Below are 18,619 nucleotides of genomic sequence, written 5' to 3' on the forward strand. Positions count from 1 at the left end.
AGAAAATGTCTCATTGTAATCTATCCCTTCTCTTTGTGTAAATCCTTTTGCCACGAGTCGTGCTTTATACTTTTCTATATTCCCTTTAGAGTCATACTTAATTTTGTAGACCCATTTACAGCCTACTGTTTTGGCTCCTTTGGGAATTTCCTCTAAGTCCCAAACATCTTCGGAACTCATCGATTTCATCTCGTCTTCCATTGCCTTCATCCACTTCGATGAATGAGGGCTTCTCATGGCTTCTTCATATGAGGTGAGATCTTTTTCCATATGAACCATTTATGTGTTATAAACTTTAAAGTCAGTAGAAATAGCTGACTTTCTTGGTCTTGTAGACCTTCTAAGGGCCTCAGTTTCTGGCACATTTTGTGCCTCAACTTCTGGCACTTCTTCTAAAATTTGCTGTTGCACCTCCCTTTCATGCTCAACAACGGGTTCAGTCGGCTCCTAACGGACAGGTTCCGGGTCTTCCCCCATAGCTGTCATGGGTGGAGTTGCAACTGGTAGTGAGAAAAATGGCTCCTGAATCATCGGATTAGGTGCATGCACCCTCTTCTCCTCAAGATCAATTTTCTGAGCTACCAAGCTCCCCCTCATCATTTCGTCCTCTAAGAAGACTGCATGTCTCGTTTCTACAAATTTTGTATATCTGTCAGGGCAGTAGAAACGAAAACCTTTTGATCTGTCTGGATAGCCAATGAAGTGGCAACTTACTATTTTGGGATCTAACTTTGCAATGTTTGGATTAAACATTTTGGCCTCAGCAGGGCACCCCCACACCCTGAAGTGTTGTAGGGAGGGCATCCTTCCTGTCCATAGCTCGTACGGTGTTTTGGGCACCGCCTTGCTTGGTACTCTATTGAGAATGTGAATGGCGGTTTTGAGCGCCTCCATCCATAATCCCAATGGCAAGTTGGAATAACTCATCATGCTGTGCACCATATCCATAAGGGTGCGGTTGCGCCTTTCAGCTACTTCATTTTACCGAGGCTCGCCCGGCATTGAATACTGGGCTACTATGCCAGTCTCCTGCAAGAACTTCGCAAAAGGTCCAGGGACTTGGCCATATGGAGTGTGTCGACCGTAGTACTCTCCCCCACGGTCAGACCTTACTATCTTTATTCTTTTATCGTGCTGATTTTCAACTTCAGCTTTGAATATTTTAAATTTATCCAACGCTTCCGATCTTTCTTTGATTGGATAAATATAACCATAGCGAGAGTAATCATCTGTGAATGTTATGAACGAGTCATATCCATCCACACTTTTCACCAGAAAATGGTCCACAAATATCAGTGTGAATGATTTCTAGTGTGCCTGTGCTATGGATTGCACCTTTTTTTATTTGTTTTACGTACTTTCCTTTAACGCAATCTATGCATTGTTCTAAGTCTGAAAATTCTAACGGAGGAAGAATTTCACTTTTGACTAATCTTTCTATTCTCCCCTTCGAAATATGGCCCAAGCGACAGTGCCATAATTTCGATGAGTCGAATGTTTTTTTCTTTTCTTTTGTTCTTTATTCGACGCGGAAACATGTTCTTTCACATTGCAAACGGAATAAACTTTTTCACGAAGTGATAACAAATAAAGCTCATCATGTAGTAAAGCATCACCCACATAAGCATTATTTAACCAAATGGCACACTTGCCATGTCCAAAATAACATTCATAATTATCTTTGTCCAAACAAGAAACACTTATTAAGTTTCTATGACATGATGGAACAAATAAAACATCTCTAAGTAGAAGATTGAATCCATCAGCTAACTCCAAGGAGATATCACCGACAGCTTCAACTTCTGCTTCAACTCCGTTCGCCACCTCAATGCGTCTTTCGCTTCTTAGCGTAGTCCGCGTCGAATGGAATCCCTGTAAAGAATTTGCAACATGAACAGTTGCTCCTGAGTCAATCCACCGAGTGGATTTTGAAAACTGTGCATACAGGGATTCATTTACAAATGAAACTATATTGTTACCTCTTTTTGCCATGATTGACTTTAGCCAATCAGGACAGTCTTTCTTGTAATGCCCGGTCTTCTTACATTGGAGACAAGTGTCTTTGTCCACTGAGAAAGGCTGTTGCTGACGCTGAGACTGATAGGAAGCTTTTCCTTGTGGCTTTGAAGGAGAACTTTTGTTGTTTTGATTGTAATTCTTTCTCTTGTGACCCTGCACATAGTTGAGTGTACCACCATGTGAGGCTTTGAGTCTGTCCTCTTCTTGGACACACATTGCTATTGTCTTTTCAATGTCCCATGTTCCAGGTGACATATTGTAGTTCACAACAAAAGCTTCAAACTCCGTCGGCAGTGAAGCCATGACAAGGTGGACCAGGAGCGCTGGTTTGATCTCCAGATCCGCATCCATGGGCTTGAGCTTTGCTGCCATATTGCTCATCCTGAGGATGTGCTCTCTTATTCCATGACTACCACCTGTGTAGCGTTCTATCACCAGTTGCTCTAACACCTGGGTGGCATATATCTTTGAAGAGCCAGTGAACTGGCTCTTTATCTTTGAAAGCAACTCCCCTGCGGAAGTGCACTCTGCAATGGAGCCCACAATGGCACTCTCAATTGTATTCTTTATAAAGGCCATGCACTTTTTGTTTGCATTGACCCACTTTTGGTTTTCTATGATGTAGGACATCTCCAAAGGAGCATAATCCCTCCTCTTTTTAGTCCACGCAGCATCATCATCAGTGGCCTCTCTTACTGGCTCTGTAGGTCTGACCGGCTGTGGTTCATCCAGAACCCAGTCCAGATCAGCACAGACAAATGCCAGTTCAACTTTCTTCCTCCACTCAGTGTGATTGTCACCTCTGAATGTCGGAACATCTTTTAGGCAACTCATCAAGTGAAAGCCTCCTGAAATCACAATTTAAGTGACATCAATATAACAATCATATGCATTAATCTAACGTTGGTCAAATTAAACATATAATTGTCTATGCAATTAAATCTATATTACCATTGGGCAAAAATTAGAAATAAATGCACCTTTAAATTTCAATAATAAAACATGATCATGGTATTAACAACGTTGGACATAAAAATAACATAATCATATTCGTTTAATAATCACTTTAACATGCTCTTAAAAACATAATTCTATCTAAACTTTTATTTTCTTTGTAAAAGAGCACTATTAATTATTTACGCAGCGGAAAAACATGAATAAAAATTCACAAACTTTTTACTCTTTACAGAAAATTTTCTTTGACCGAATAAAAAATCATGAACTTTTTTAATTTTCTATATAAAATTCATGAACATTTCTTTTCTGAAAATTTGCATTTTACTTTTCAAAAACACTCTATTTTCTGAACAATCAAAAAATATATCAGAAACGTTTCTATTTACTTTTCAGAGACTTTTCTTTTTCTGGAAAATCAAAAATTAGCTGCAACAGAACCCAGCACGCGCGGCCCGCAGCAGAAAAAAGCCAGCCCACGGCCTGGCCTGCGTGCCATCCGCGGCTGTGGCCTCGGCCCAGCGCCAGCGCGCGCGACTCTGCCGCCGGCCTGGTCCACTTTCGGCCCAGAAGGACCGCGCCGCTCTAGGGTTTAGATCTGGGGCGTCCATCACGATCCGACGGTCATCCGCAGTTCTAGCTGGATCAAAACCGGCGCCCGGTCGCCCCGATCGAACCCTAGGGTTATTCTCTTCCCGCACGCGCCGCTCTCGCTCTCTCCGCTCCCGCTGGCGTGAGCACGGGGCTGCGCCCCAGTCGCCCTGTCCGGCCGCCGCCGGCGGCGGCGGAAGCCACCGCGCCGCGCGCGCCTCCTCTTCCTTCCCCTTTCTCCATTCCTTTCTAAATCCGCCTCCTGTGACGGAGAGACGCCGATTGGCAGCGGGTTAGGACCCCGCCGGCCGCCGGCGACGGCGTCGCCACGGCGCCGCGCGAGCACCCTTTCTTCTCTTTTCTTCCTTAGACACAGAGAGATGCGAGGTCGAGCCCACCTCTGCTCCCCTCGTGCCACCTTTCACAGAGAGAGAGAGAGAGACACACACTGCATCATGCTCTGCTCCCCTTCGACGACGGTGGCGCTGTTGCCTCCCCTTCGCCGGTGACGCGTTTCCCTTAGCGGAAGCGCGCCACCGTCGAATGGCGTGGCTGCTGTGCTCTTTGCCCCTTTCGGGGTAGGTTCTTCGTCCCTGTCGCCTCGGCTTGCCGATGCGCGACGGGATCGAGAGGAACAGGCGCGGCCTTGTGGCGGCGCACTTTGCCGGCGAAGGCCAGAGGCCCTTCTCCGGTGAAAACTTTGTTGTTCTTTTGTTTGCTTTTCTCTGCCCTTCTAGGGTTCTTTGGGAAGGGATGAAACTTTTGCTTTGAATTCTTTCTACCGAAAAGGTCTAACCCGATCTGGCTGATACCATTGATAGATTGCTTTGGATCGGATAGGTTAGATCATTCCGGTGAACCTACCTTCTGCTTGTCCAGACGAGGAACTCCCGGTGCCGGCCATGGTGACGGTGGCCGGTGATGGCAGAGAGTGGATGGCGGCGGTGGTGGAGCTTCCCGTGAGCACCGCGCTAACCCTAGATCGGTAGGGATTGTAGGTGGGGATTGTGGCAGCGATTAACCTCGTAAGTCGTGCCCCGGCCCCATCTCTGTTTATATAGCGCGGGTCACAGGGGCCCACCAACCATGGTTTGGTTGGGCGCCCCCGATCAGGGCGCGAGTCAGGGGCCCGTTCGACCCGTTGGGTTCGAACGGGAGAGAGATCAACCTAACACACTTGTGGTAGGGACAGTGCATGTCACGGAAGATGTTGACGACAGAAAAAAAACGAGAGCGATTGGGCTTGGAGGCCCACTTGAGCACTCACGGCACTGTTGCCTCATCAATGAAAAAAAAGGAATTAAAATGAGTTCAAAGAAAGGTACAACATATGACATTGAGAACAAGGGATGCACGGCACGAACGAATGATAAAACACAACCAACACGAGGGACACCGCGAGCGAGCAAGATGGCACCTTCAGAAGAGAAACAACATCATGGAGTCGTCGCCATCCGGTTTACCTAGACTTTCCTCTAAGCTCGAAGAGGACGCAGACAAAGGCCCTGGCAGTGCCTGCAAGAAGGTAGATCGACACCCACGAGTGTCGTCGCTGCCAGCATCGGCAATCCGAGCATCGATTTTGCCTTGGGCCGAGCCTGAGCAACCTATAATCGGAGATGAGGCAAACAAAACGATGGACAGAACCAGGAAGGGGGGTGGGGCTACACCTTCCCCATAGGGTGGCATCGGGGATCGCCCGACGCGCGAGCTTCGAATCTGGCAGAGGGACGAGGTGTGGAGGTGGACCAGCTACCGCCAGCATGGCAGAGGGACAAGGTGCGGATATGGTCATTGTTATAGTTTACAGATCACGGATCTGATTGCTTTGGGTGTTTATTTCCTTAGCTTTGATCTTATATGATTTTGCTATTTGCTGATGTGTTTTTGTGCGTGTGTGTTGATGTTGGCTATGTGCATCGTAATTATGTTTGTATCTTTTCGATGCTCCATTTTAAGCTAATAAAAGTTTACCCTTTGTCGAGAAAGATCAAAAGAAAAAAGCTTTCTTTTCCAAAAACTACACATTCCCCTCCATTTACATCTCTATCAGTTTGTCTCCTCAACGCCTATGAATATGATAACTCACAAAGCCGCGGAGCCGTGCATGCGTCAGAATTTCAGCGCGTGCGACCTCTCGATGACGAGTGAGAGGAACAGGAAAGCCGCGACGGCGACGACCAGCGCGGCGGCCAGCGCAGCGAGCATGCCCTGCAGCGTGGCGCCGGGGCTCAGGAAGAAGACCGCTGCCGTCGCCGCCGCCTGCCACATCTTCCCCAGCGCGAATGCCGCCTCCTGCACGCACGCATTACATATTAGTACTACTTTTCAGCTTCGTCAGAGAAAATAAAAATGGATCATTGACTGAAGATACCTTGTCGTTCTCGAAGAGAAGCCCGATCAACCCACTCAACTGCGTGTTCAGAATCCCATCTCCGACGCCCCATACGGCGCCGACGACCAGCGGAGCTGCTGACCCGAGCAGACCGTCCATGGGACTGTAACCAGATTCCAGGAACATGCATGTACATTATGATCACAACAATGACAGTTGACAACTTATATGCATCTGAAAGAAACAATTAAAAATCTCCGGTGTAAACAATTACTAACCTGTAGAGAAAGAGCAGCCAGAGCAGCACCCCGGCCTGGAGAACAGCTCCGGTTGACACAATGAACGTGGACGAACGGAGGCCGGAGGTCAGACGGCCGGCGACCAGCGAGCTCTGTAATCCAGTGGGAAGAAATCTCTCTCAAGGTTAGCTTAAGACCTCGAAAAAGCATGGTGTCTTGTCAACTGAGATATATCGGATTGGTGGTGGTTTGGCGCTTACGACGACACCAGCCGCGCCATAGACCGCCATCGCCCCGCCGACTCCGGCGACCCCGAGAACGGGGGTCACGACACTCTTGGTGAACACAGCCCTGGTTACAGAATCCAAACCAAACATTGTTGATAACATATTGTGCTGGATCTCGACGTGTAGAAAACCAAACGAGATGCTCACCATACAAATGCCTTTTGCAGGCCGTAGTAGGCGAGCAGAGGAGCGAGGAGGAGCATCCTCGGGTCAGCGAGCGGCGTGACGGCAGGTCTCGACGTGTCAGCGAGAAAGGAACGCCCTTGGGGTTCATGGCCGTCTGTTTCTGCTCTGTTCTCATCTCTTCTGGAGAGCAGGCACATGAGCACGATGCCGATGACCATGCAGCCGAGGAATACAGTGAACAAGAGGTTCTTCTTGTTGGCACCTCCTCCATCCTGAAGTGGTTTCAGAAGATCGTCGGTTCGATGACACAAGGATACATGTAGCGAATAAAGAATTCAATTTAAGGTGCTAACTACCTTGTCATTTCCCAGCACGACGAGCGAGATCAAATTTCCAATTACCTGCAAAATATATTGAAATTCAGTACATAGATGATACATTTCAACCAAAGTTTCTCCAACAAAGCTAGCGCTCTAGGTAATGAACTTATAATGTACACGTACGTACCTGCGTGCTTGCAAACATTCCCCAGAATTCCCCGTTGAATCGACCCAAAACTTGGCCCAAATGAAGCTTGTTCTCTGTCGCATGGCTGAAGGCAGCGGACGTGAGATACGTGCCCTGAAACGAAATAGGTAAAGACGCCCAGTCAGCAAAATTTCCAAGGGTCCATTCACATCCGAAATGTATTTTCTTCACACCAAAAAGTCAAATCATGCACGACCATATGCTATAACAAGTGTTCTTGCCAAATTTGATGAAAATGCATGAACAACTTTATTCTTTCATGTACCGAAGGTATACATGAACATGATCAAAAGTTCCAAGCGGTTTAATCTGGTGGAAATGATTCCACATGATTTTTATGAAGTAAAACGTGAACCATTGATTAAGGAGCAGTACTATGCTGCCTGTAGTCAACTACGTACCTGGCCAACCCACATGAGGGATGAAGTAAAACCCAGGTAGACGGAAGCCGGCACCATCGTGTACCACGTTGGGAGGAGGTTGGCGAGGATGAAGAGCGCGTAGCCGCTGGTGCCGACGACGAGCGCGCCCCTCGACCCCAGCCGCCGCACCACGGCAGCCGTCGTCGCCGTGAACACGGTGAAGGAGGCGTACAGGATCCCCATGGACACGGCGCCCAGGTTGCCCTCCTGCAGGTACGTGGATTACCGGAACACGTCATGGACCGAAAGATTCGCTGCAGCTTTGGTACCACCGGAACACACGTCAGGTACGTACGGTGTTGAGTGTGCTCTGCAGGTTCTGCGTGGGGAGGTAGGCGGAGAAGACGAAGAGGAAGGCGGCCGACAGGAGGTGGACGTCGCCGGCGTGGCTCCGTCTCAGGCCGCTCGGAGTTGGGTAGGCCGCCGCTAGGAGGGGCACGGCAGCCGGCTGCTCCTCGTCGTCGCGGCGAGAGCCCATTGCCACCCGGCAGCTAGCTATGCTCGCCGTGTAATCACGCCGAAATACTAGCTAGAGACAGTACATAGGTCTACTTCTATTTCTGATGAAATAGGAATATATACTTAGTTTATTAACATCAAAGTGTTTGCACAACTCTCCTGACTAGCTAGGTACTCTGCTTATAAGGAGAGAGAGGGAGGAAGAAAACTACTCTCTTTCCACTTGTATTGTGCTAAGGTGGCATGCATGCATCAGGTGGGGTCTCACAGGTCAAAAGCACATGCTCCGTCGGCGTCCAGATCACCAGATGAGGTCGACGATGAGCTTATAAGATGGGATCGCCAAATCACCAATCTTCTATACTGCTCTTTTTCTATCGAAGAAAAACTTCTATTAGAGCATCTACATCTGGGCGCCCCAAACCGGCCTCAAACGCCAGTATGGCCCGCCCGGTCACTGATCGGTCATGAAATTTTGGCCCAGACAGATGCCTGAAACGGGCCTCAAACACCCGGCCTGACTGGCACTCATAATATCTAAATCAAATATGGGGCGGATATGGGGCCCGGACGCGTCCGCCACGTAAGATTGACAATGGAGTCCCACGCGGAATCGTCCGGAAACCCGGCGGTCCGACGGACGCCTCCTCCGTCACCGCGATGTGAACACCACTCCGGTTCGCCGCCCGACTATTTAAGCCGGCCGGCGTCCCCCAACCCTAGACCATCCATCTCCTCCCTCTGCGCCGCCACACGAGCCCGTCTGCCTCCTCTCCCCCGCTCTCCCATGCTCTCCGGCATTGCCATGGTCCAGCGCAGGATCACCACGTACGCTATGCTCAGGCCGGAGTGCCGGAGGCAGATCGCGGAGGAGCTCCAGGCGAGGTGCGCCGCCCTCCATCGCTGTCGGGCTGCCTCCGGAGGAGGAGGGAGAGCAGCTGCCGGAGTAGATGAAGGTGGCGGATCTGGAGGAGGACGAGGCGGAGCAGTCTGCTCCGGGGTTCAACATGGCGGAGGCGGAGTTCACCGTCGCCCAAGCCGCGGAGATGGCGGAGTAGCAGGCCATCCTGGAGTCCATCCAGGATGAGGCCTATATGGAGGCCAACCGGCAGTTCTTCCGGCAGGAGGTGACGGCGTCTGACGCGCTCTTCGCCGAACTTGATGCGGAGATAGAGGAGGAGGAGGCCAGAGCGGAGCAGCTGGAGGTGCCGGAGCTGCAGCTGCCGCCCATGTACCCGGAGCCGAGCACGGAGATAGTCGACATCTCCGACAAGAAATAGTAGATTATCTACGTTGTACGTAGGTTTTTTAGTTTGCATGCTTTTGTATAGATTTGAGAATCTAATATGAGATGTCCGGATACAGTTGTGCTAATTTGAGGAGTGTCCGATCACTGCTTGAGGACACGCCCGATCATGTTCGCGGGCGTTTAAAGGGTCATTTTTTGTAGATGCTCTTATATTGTTGCTTATTACTTCAAGCAGGTTGCCAACTTTGCATAGTCCTCTAGCTAGCTGAACCACTTTGTCCTGTGTTTATGAGTCCGTGGTTGGTTCATGCATACTAGATAAGTGGCGCGCCTTGCCGCGCGTTGCCCGCCTCACGGCGAGCAACTCACATGGAAAAACCATTTGCACCAGAACATAACCAAAACAAAACAATCACAAGGAAACATGTTTGTACACTTGGTTCTACAGCCAACATATCCACAAGGTAGCTCTGTAGTCCTAAGCTATACTACGCTACCTCTGATTCTGAGAAGCTTCGTCATTCTATTCCACCAAAAAAGCCTACATTGTGAATCACATTGGGTTTGGTTCAGCTTTTTGCCGCCAAGCAGGTCCAAGGTGTAAGTCTGCATCCAGAACAACACAGATTAAGCACGACAAACAATATTGAAAAAATAAATTTGAACAGATGAGATACCATTTGAATATATGAATATGAATAGGCATCTCGTCTTTTCGAGACTAACTTCAGAAAACAGATGGCAATAAAAAGACTCTGAGCAACTGCTGACCAAAGGAGAAACATGCTTTCAAAGTCCAAAAATCACAATTACCTTCCATGGCAATAAAAAAAGTACCATAGGCATCCACATTGGGTCACATTTTTTAGTGCAAACCAACAAAAACCAGAAAATAGATCATACTGAATTTTTTATTTCTGGCTTTGGATAACCTAAGAACATATATACTAAACACAAATAGTTCAATAGACCATACTTGTTTGGGGAACCTTTACCATGAAACAACCTAATCAGAAATTTTTTATTAGCTCCGCACTGATAAACTTTGTAGGAATAGAACTAAAGAATGAAAATGAATCTAGGTCAACACTGAAATATAGGGAAAATTTGTAGCTTGTTCCCATAAGAAAGATCGATACTGCAACTCAAGATATACAACATGGTTACCTCTCTGGTATTTGCATCTCAATCAGCCTATTCACTTCAACTAACTTGGACGATTCTTCGGGACCTTTAACGGTTGTGCATAACGAAGTGTTCCTGTTTTTACAAAATCATAGGCTCTTAGTGAACTACACCATTTCACCATCATAACACCTATTCCCAGACAATCTCTAAGGGAAAAATAAAATGTTTAGAAGAAAAATCACATAGCGACCATGACATTTATCAGAGTTTACACATACGATGAAAATATTTGCACAAAAACCAGAAGTTTGCGTCATGCTAGCTGAAACATTTACTGCTATAGTCTGCATCTACTTAAACTTCCAAAGTCACATTCAGTGTTGTCATTTAGATAAACTTAAACAATAGTACCGCGACCACAAGCTCGGAGTATGTATAGCCCAAATGTTTACCCAACTCATGTATGATGGATCTCCCAATACTGAAAGCAATGGAAAAATATATCCTAAAAGAAGATGTATATGGGAAGTAGCTCCATAACTATCCATAAGCAATAAGGGAAAGAAACACTTCTCAATATAATGTTTGGAGAATCACATGTTGGGAAACTAAAACGTGAGTGAGAGAGAAAGATAGAGGAGCACCTAATTCAGATTGCCTTGGGGTAGCCATCTCTTCACGAAAAATTGTGTATCCAGAACTACAAAAGAAACCCCCTCGGTGGTACAGGACTGGCGCCGTCCCCAGGCAGCCCGTGCTCTACGTTAGAGCACACAAAACCATTGTTAGAGAACTCATATATTAGCAAATTTAAATGTAGCTGGCAGCAACGATTTTACAAGTGCACATACACATCATCACAAACTATGGCATCAAAATGCAATAAAAGGTTGAAATGAGGGAGAAAAATCACTTTGATCTTCTTCACCTCTTTAGCTAAATTCTTCTTCTCTTCAACTCAGATCTGTCTATATGTCGCTTGCCTAAGGAATATACATCCAAACCACCCTAGATGGGGAACTTTCACAACCTAGAAACCATAGAAACTATACATATCTGTAATGTTCTTTTGAAACTATACATATCTATACTAGTTGACCATGACTGCACAAATCTACACGACAACATGTTTTCGAAAGATAGAGGACAATTTATATAGCTCCTCCTTTTAGTTTGAAACTATGAGAAACAACACGAATGAAAAAAAATGAGGCAGCATTTCAGAACTACTCTAATAAAATGGCACTCAAAATCTTCCAATATATAGATATCCCTTGTTACTTCTATTTCTTGTTGTTTGGCACATCGATTTCAGTTGTATATACCAGAGGTCAATACATTTAAAAAATGAGGAGAAATGAAGGAGATCGTGAGTACTGACGAATATGGCCAAGGTCTAAAGATACTAATCACAATCAAAATTCCCTCTGGAGGATAACTGATTACCACAGACATGTGGGAAAGAAGGTCGCAGCTCACCTACTAAATAGAGCTGGCATAAAAAGAAGTAGGAGCTCATCATTTTCCATACTTGAACATGCCACTACCAGCCAATTAACATTCGATTACTCCTGAAAAATTGTAAAGCAAACAAAAATTAATGCTCTGTGATTGACCATCAAGAATTAGAAAACAAATTCTTATAACCGAAGGTGCTGCATAAAAACTAATGCTTTATTACTACTGTATGTGATTTTTTTCCAGCCAATACACATTCCACTTCTTTTTATTCTTATACACACAGCATGTATAAGAATTTGTTTTTATGCAGCACCTTCTGTGCATAAAACAAATGCTTGAACATGCCACTACCAGCCAATTAACATTCCACTTCTATCTTAAATAACCATGACGCTAATTGCAGAATGATACAAAGCATCAATAATCCATCCGATGATATATATCAGTAAAAATGAGAAAAACATATCTATATGAATAATCAGAAGGAGTTAATGGGAGGGAGAAGCATACCTAGAAGAAATTCGCACCGCCATGTTAGGTTTGGTTGAGACAGACAATGATTGAGCACTGGAATAAATGTACACGGACCTGCAAGCACCATGGAGTACAATCTCACAACCAAATCGAAATACACAGGAGGAGCACGCGAGGGAAGCAAGGGAATGGAAGAAGGAGCTCACGGGGAAGATGCAACCATAAAGTGAAGAGGGAGTCCGGCGGTGTATCCTCATCTCCTCCCCTGCTGCTCCTCGCTGGTGCACCCCCTCCCACGACGAAGCCCGGCGGAAGTGGCCGGTGGGCATCAGCGGCAGGACGAAGAACCTTGGAGCTGCCCAACCTGATCCGCCAGCCAGGTTCCTCAGGTGGCCGCCCTCACGCCGTCGGGGAAGACAGCGCATGGGGATCCAGGCCGGGGCGCGCGGACTGCCGTGGCCGGCAGAGCCCCCAGCCACCGCGCGCGTGGCGCTGGCGGTGCATCGTGGCGCTGCCGTAGCCATCGATGTTGTAGATCCTGGAGAAGTTTATGGGAGGGAGACGAAGTTGCGGGCGCCGTGGTGCGAGGAAAACGAGGAGAGAGGTCAGCAGTCGGAGGCCGAGGTCGGACGACGGCGCTGCCATGGCCGTCTGACGCGCTCGCTCTCCCTCTTCTCTTTCCTTCCCTTCTGTTGACGGGAGGGAGGAGGTTGCGGGCGTCATGGTGCGAGGAAGACAGGGAGAGAGGTCCACGGTGGCGAGGTCTGAGGGGCGTCGGTGGCGGCGATGTGGGTGGGGCGGCGAGGTCGGGGAGAGGGCTGGACGAGGGGAGGTGGCGCGACCGCGCAAGGGGAGGAAGCGGCTAGGTTTTCAGTCGCTGCTGCTTCGGTTTTATAGGTGTACGCAAAATGTCCAAAATACCCTTGGCGGCCATCCAGTTTTACAGACGGTGGCATGAATACTTCTACACTAAATAACGCACAGACCGCGCTCACAGACACAGTCGCTGACCGGCGTGGCCCACCAGGGATCGACCCCACACGTCAGCGAGGTAAGACAGTAATTCTGTAGTAAGAAAAGTCAGTAAGAAAAATCGAATGGAGGCTACTATTCATCACTATTCATTGTAGCAGTGATCCGGCTTGATCCGACGGCCGAGATCTCTCCTGAGCGAGATCCTACGGTCCAGAATGCATCGAAGGAAGATCCGACGGCCAAGAATCCCAAGCGGGGAGAAGCCTAGGTTTCCACTGTCGTGCTTGTTTCTGGATCCGGCCGTGTGACCAGTGGCCGCTCGAGCATACATGTGCCGCGAAAACAATAATATCAGCACTCTAGAAGTCTAGCTACCAAACAAAAGCACTGATTGATAACTGCAATAATGACAGTACTGAATATTCAGCACGCGGCTACGCGACCTTGCTAACGCTCTCACTGCTGATTCAGCATGCATGTTTGTATATTCTTTCAGCTGGCTGGCTATTTTTTTTCCAGAAATACTAACGCCCACACGTGTTGCATCTCGCCCACACGCATGGATCAACGTCGGTTTGAGTTTGCACGAATCTTGGCATGTTTTGTCAGGTTTTCTACGCCACATAGGATTGGGCTGGTGTGTGGGCATTTATCCGGCCGCCCACACGTCCGTTTCCACACGCGGAGGTGCTGGTGTGTGGACGTTTAGCAGTTCGCTCACACGCCAGTTTTCAACGCACGCAGAGGGACTGGTGTGTGGGCGTTTATCAGTTCGCCCACACGCCCGTCTCCTCTCCCACACCCAAAGCTATCAGTTGCCATGTGTTTTGCAGGGTACATGGCAACTGCCCTAGTATGCCTGTAAGCAGATGGCAACTCTCTCTTTACTTGAGCATGTTATTTTGCCATGTATTTTGTGTAGTGCTACATGGCAACTGCCTAGTGTTTAGTAGATGGCAACTCCTAAAGATACCACCGCGCCCACACACCCGTCTCCTCTCCCACATCCAAAGCTGTCAGTTGCCATGTGTTTTGCAGGGTACATGGCAACTACCCCCAGTGTGCTCGTAAGCAGATGTCAACTCTCTCTTTTACCCGAACATGTTATTTTGCCATGTCTTTTTGTAGTGCTACATGGCAACTGCCTAGTGTTAGTAGGTGGCAACTCCTAAAGTTTTCAAATCGTGGCAACTGTAGTAGACCAGACCACACATGGCAACAGCTGCAGTTGTCGAAAAATGGCATCTGGCACTTGACCTGAGATGAAAACTGCAGTTGAGCAACCATGGCAACTGTAGTTGTCCGACATGGCAACTGTAGTTCAACAACATGGCAACTGCAGTTAAACAAACATGAAAGAGGGTCCGGACCATGGCAACTGCGGGGACGCGTGATGACTGTCACGCGGGGCGTGCGGGACCATGAGGTAGGAGGCCTGACGTATGGGCGTGTGGGCGTTATCTATTTTGCCCACACGTAGGCGTGTGAAAGGGACCGCGAGGCAAAACAAGAGGCGTGTGGACATTACTTGTTTTGCCCCACACGTAGGCGTGTGAGCTGGTTCTCTTAGACACCACACAAAACGTGTGGCCAGACCCCTTAACGCCCACACGTGTGGGCGTTATCGGCGTCCTTTCTTTTTCTGAGGATCCCGTCTGGCTATACGGAAGGGAGAAATCCGCAACCGATCACGTGTGTGAATCGGCGATTTTTTTAACACGGTAAGGGCTCGAAGGCCCAGGGGTGGTTCAGTAATCACGCCCCCCAAACAAAATTTTTAGGACGCCGATAACCACCACACGTGTGGCATAATAGGCATTCGCTCACACACCGTGTGTGGCATGAGCAGGGGGCAGCCCATACGGGCTGTGTGTGGGCGAACAGTAGAATTGTCCACACGTGTGGGTGCAGCTACTTCGTGCCACACGCCCAACAAATACTACTCATCCCCACCCGCGCGTGTGGCACGAAGCAAATATGTCCACACGTGTGGGTGCAGCTACTTCGTGCCCCACGCCCAACAAGTACTACTCATCCCCACGCACGTGTGTGGCACGAAGCAAATATGCCCACACGTCCTGGCGCAGCCACATTAGGTACCCGTGGGATGACGATTTAGTTGCCATCCGGGATGGCAAATGTAGTTATCCGGGATGGCAAATATGGTTGTAAAAGCATGACAACTCTGTCTGTTTTGGTTAACTATAGTTGCCATGTCTAATTTATGGTAGTTCCCGCGTGTAATCAAACCATAGTTGTCGTGTGTGATTAACTACTTGCCGCATATGATCAAAACAATAGTAGCCATGTGTGTTTACCTAGTTGCCACGTGTGGTTAATCACAATTGCCATGTATGTTTATCTGATTGCCACGTACACGCAACTGCAGTTCCCGTCTAGCAAACGAATCATAGTTTCCATGTATGCGCAACTGCAGTTGCCATCCAACAACGTACGACTGTCGTGTGGGCGAAAAGCAGTTCGCCCACACGTGCGTGGACTAGGTGGTGGCTGTATGGGCAGAAACTAGTTCGCCCACACAGCACAGCTGGCAACCGCGTGTTGTGGGGTGTGTGGGCGACCTCTCCAACGCCCACACACCGGCCTTGTCCAACGTGGCACGCGAAAACTGCCTCGATGTGTCAAGATTCGTGCAAACTTAACTGGACGGTGATCCAGGTGTGTGTGCGAGTTGCAATGTTGCCACATGTGTGGGCGTTAGTGTTTTCAAATTTTCATGGCCTGACATCTGACGTAATCTCCCCAAAGGCCTCGATGCCGTGGGCTCCAGCAAGTCTCCATTGCTCCATATCTCTCCGGCAGGGCGCGAGCACGTCGCGCGAGCTTGGCGTTTTGCCTCTGAAGGTGTAGTTGTTTCGCTCTTGCCAAATGTGCTAGGCGAGCAAAGCGAGCATTGTTTTTACGCCCCTCCTTTCCGTCGGTGCCGCGGAGTCAACGATCGCGGTGAAAGCCTCGGTGGTGGTCGTGCATGCACTCTAGGAAGCAGGGGAAAGCGCAGCATAGCCGCCCTACGTAGTTGCCGTTGCCCAAATTCTACGCGAGGTTGGGCAATCCCAGAGCGGATGGAAGGAGGACTCCAAGCTTCGGCTGCAGAGCTGGCACAAGTAGCCATTCTCCCACCCCTTCGCTACAGGCGGTCATTGCACCAGAGCCAGTCGTGGTGGAGCAGCCAAAGGAAGAACTTTATCTTCCCCGGTGCCCAGATCCTCCAGATTAGCCGGTGCATGTTCTCCCTCGGTTGCCCTAGGAATTGGATGTTGTACGCTGCACTAGTTGAGTATTGGCTCCCTGGTTTCCACATGATCTCGTCTTCCACTCCTTCACGTAGCACCAAGTTTGCCTCCCTGATACGGTGCCGCAGCAGGACGAATTGGGGGATAAACGCCATTGTATTGTCGTGCCTGAGGTCGAGGACCCATCTGTCACCGCGCAAGGCCTCCGCCACCATGCAGTTCTTCCTGACGGAGTGGCTGAACAGCAGTGGGAAAGCAAGCCGAAGGGGCTACTCCCCTAGCCAGAAAAGGGCTCTGTTGCAGTGGCCAACCACCACCCTTGTAGCGAGGCGACGCCCCGTCCTTGTCGTCGCAGGGCATCCTCGTGCCCACCCACGGTCTACCAGGGTCGGTCCATGCCAGCCAGAGCCATCAGAGTCGTAGCGCGCGCGAAGCGCTCCATGTTAGGGATCGCGAGGCCGTCGCGGTCCACTGGTGACGTAACCAGCCGCCAGTTCACTTTGCACTTCCCTCCGGTGATCTCCTCGTCTTGCACCCACAGGAACCATCGCCTTGCCTTGTCGTTGTCCTTGCAGAATTTCTTCGGGACGCGCAGGACGACAATTGCAAAAGCAGGCAGTGTGGACAACATTCTCCGGATCAGCACAAGGCGCCCATCGATTGGCATGAGACGGCCTTTCTAGGCCGCCAGCCATGCATGGACGCGGTCGAGGAGGAACTGGATGTGAACTAGCCATAGCCTACCAGTGCAGAGGGGAAGGCCTAGGTACCTGATCAGGAAGTTTACTCTGTTGGCGCCGAAATTGTGCAGGACGTCCGTGAGGTCTATGTTGTCGCAGTTCAGAGCCGCTACTGATGATTTTAGTGGATTACTACACAGCCCCGTCGCCTCGCCGAACCCCTCAAGTATCTGCATGATGGTGTCGACCTCCTGCCGCTCCGGGTTGGCGAAGAAGATCACGTCGTGGGCGTAGAGCACGACCCACATGCGTGTCGTCCTAGCCGGCAGCGGAGCGAGGACGTCGGCCTGCTGTGCTGCTTTCGGGAGTCGGTGCAGGGATTGATCGCCAAGATGAAGAGAATTGGCGAGAGCGGGTCCCCCTGCCACAGTCCTCGCAGATGGAGGATGTCGTGCCTCGGGTCTCCATTGAGCATGCATGCCGAGGATGCGGAGGAGAGGAGCAGCGCGATCCAGTCTCTCTAGCGCGCTGGGAAGTTCATGCGCTGCAGCAGCTCTAGTAAGTACTCCCAGGACACCATATCAAAGGCCTTTGTGATGTCGATCTTGAGCAGCAGCGCCGGCGATTTCTTTCTCTGGAACATTCGGATCGTATTCTGAACATAGAGGAAACTATCGTGTATTCCTTTCCTTCTTTTCGAATGCTCTCTGAGCAGGGGAGACCAGTTGGTCCAAAAAACGCCCACTAGCCTGATTGAGAGGACCTTCGCGATCAACTTCACCACTGAATGGATCAAGCTAATGGGGCGGAAATCAGTCAGTTTGATTGCGCTATTTTGCTTCGGTAGCATCACGATGATGTGTAACATGCCAAATTTTCAATTTGGAATGTTATACATAGGTCATTCATGCATATCATATTTTATTGCATTTTTGATTTGCGGTCCTCGAAATCCTAAGCAACTCAAGGACCCTCGGAGAGAGTTGGGGATTTCACCGTTTTCATATTTGAATTTTATCAAATATTGAAACAAGGATCATTTTGGTTTTAACTAATTTTTTCTCTCCGAAAACATTTCATATCAAAATATATGAGAGGAGATAATATGACTTCTCCAAAATAAATGAAGTATTGGAGGAAAAATATTAAAATCAAATAAATAATTTATTTGGATTTTATAGCAATTTTATTTGAATTAGAAAAATATGCATTTTTCAAAATTGCATTTTAGGGCCAAGAAAATGTTCATCTTGTTCCAAATATTCCATTTAGACGGTGAAAATTTGTTTTGGTATTTTTAGTTTTTTATTCATTTTTCTAGGATTTTTCCGGCGAAATCCGTTTAAAAAAAAGTCAAACCGACTCCGGGCTGTAACCGGCCAGGACTCCCCAGGCCGGCCCTCTTATAAGCCGCGCCCCGCGTCCCCGCAGTCCACCC

The 18,619-nt window shown here is 48.8% G+C and overlaps 1 protein-coding gene across 1 annotated transcript; it reads right to left on the reverse strand.

Annotated features, from left to right (window-relative positions):
• Positions 1-5,547: 5,547 nt before the first annotated feature.
• On the reverse strand, positions 5,548-8,106 carry LOC123124444 (UNC93-like protein 3). The gene is made up of 9 exons (XM_044545060.1): positions 7,797-8,106; positions 7,481-7,708; positions 7,059-7,172; positions 6,908-6,952; positions 6,573-6,823; positions 6,399-6,489; positions 6,178-6,290; positions 5,939-6,062; positions 5,548-5,859 (listed from the first exon to the last, which is right to left on the reverse strand). The coding sequence occupies exons 1-9, from the start codon at positions 7,977-7,979 to the stop codon at positions 5,677-5,679; spliced, it is 1,332 nt and encodes a 443-aa protein (XP_044400995.1). The 5' UTR covers positions 7,980-8,106; the 3' UTR covers positions 5,548-5,676.
• Between the last annotated feature and the right edge of the window lie 10,513 nt (positions 8,107-18,619).

The sequence above is a fragment of the Triticum aestivum genome, chromosome 5D, assembly GCF_018294505.1.
Source record: "Triticum aestivum cultivar Chinese Spring chromosome 5D, IWGSC CS RefSeq v2.1, whole genome shotgun sequence".
NCBI classification, from domain to species: domain Eukaryota; kingdom Viridiplantae; phylum Streptophyta; class Magnoliopsida; order Poales; family Poaceae; genus Triticum; species Triticum aestivum.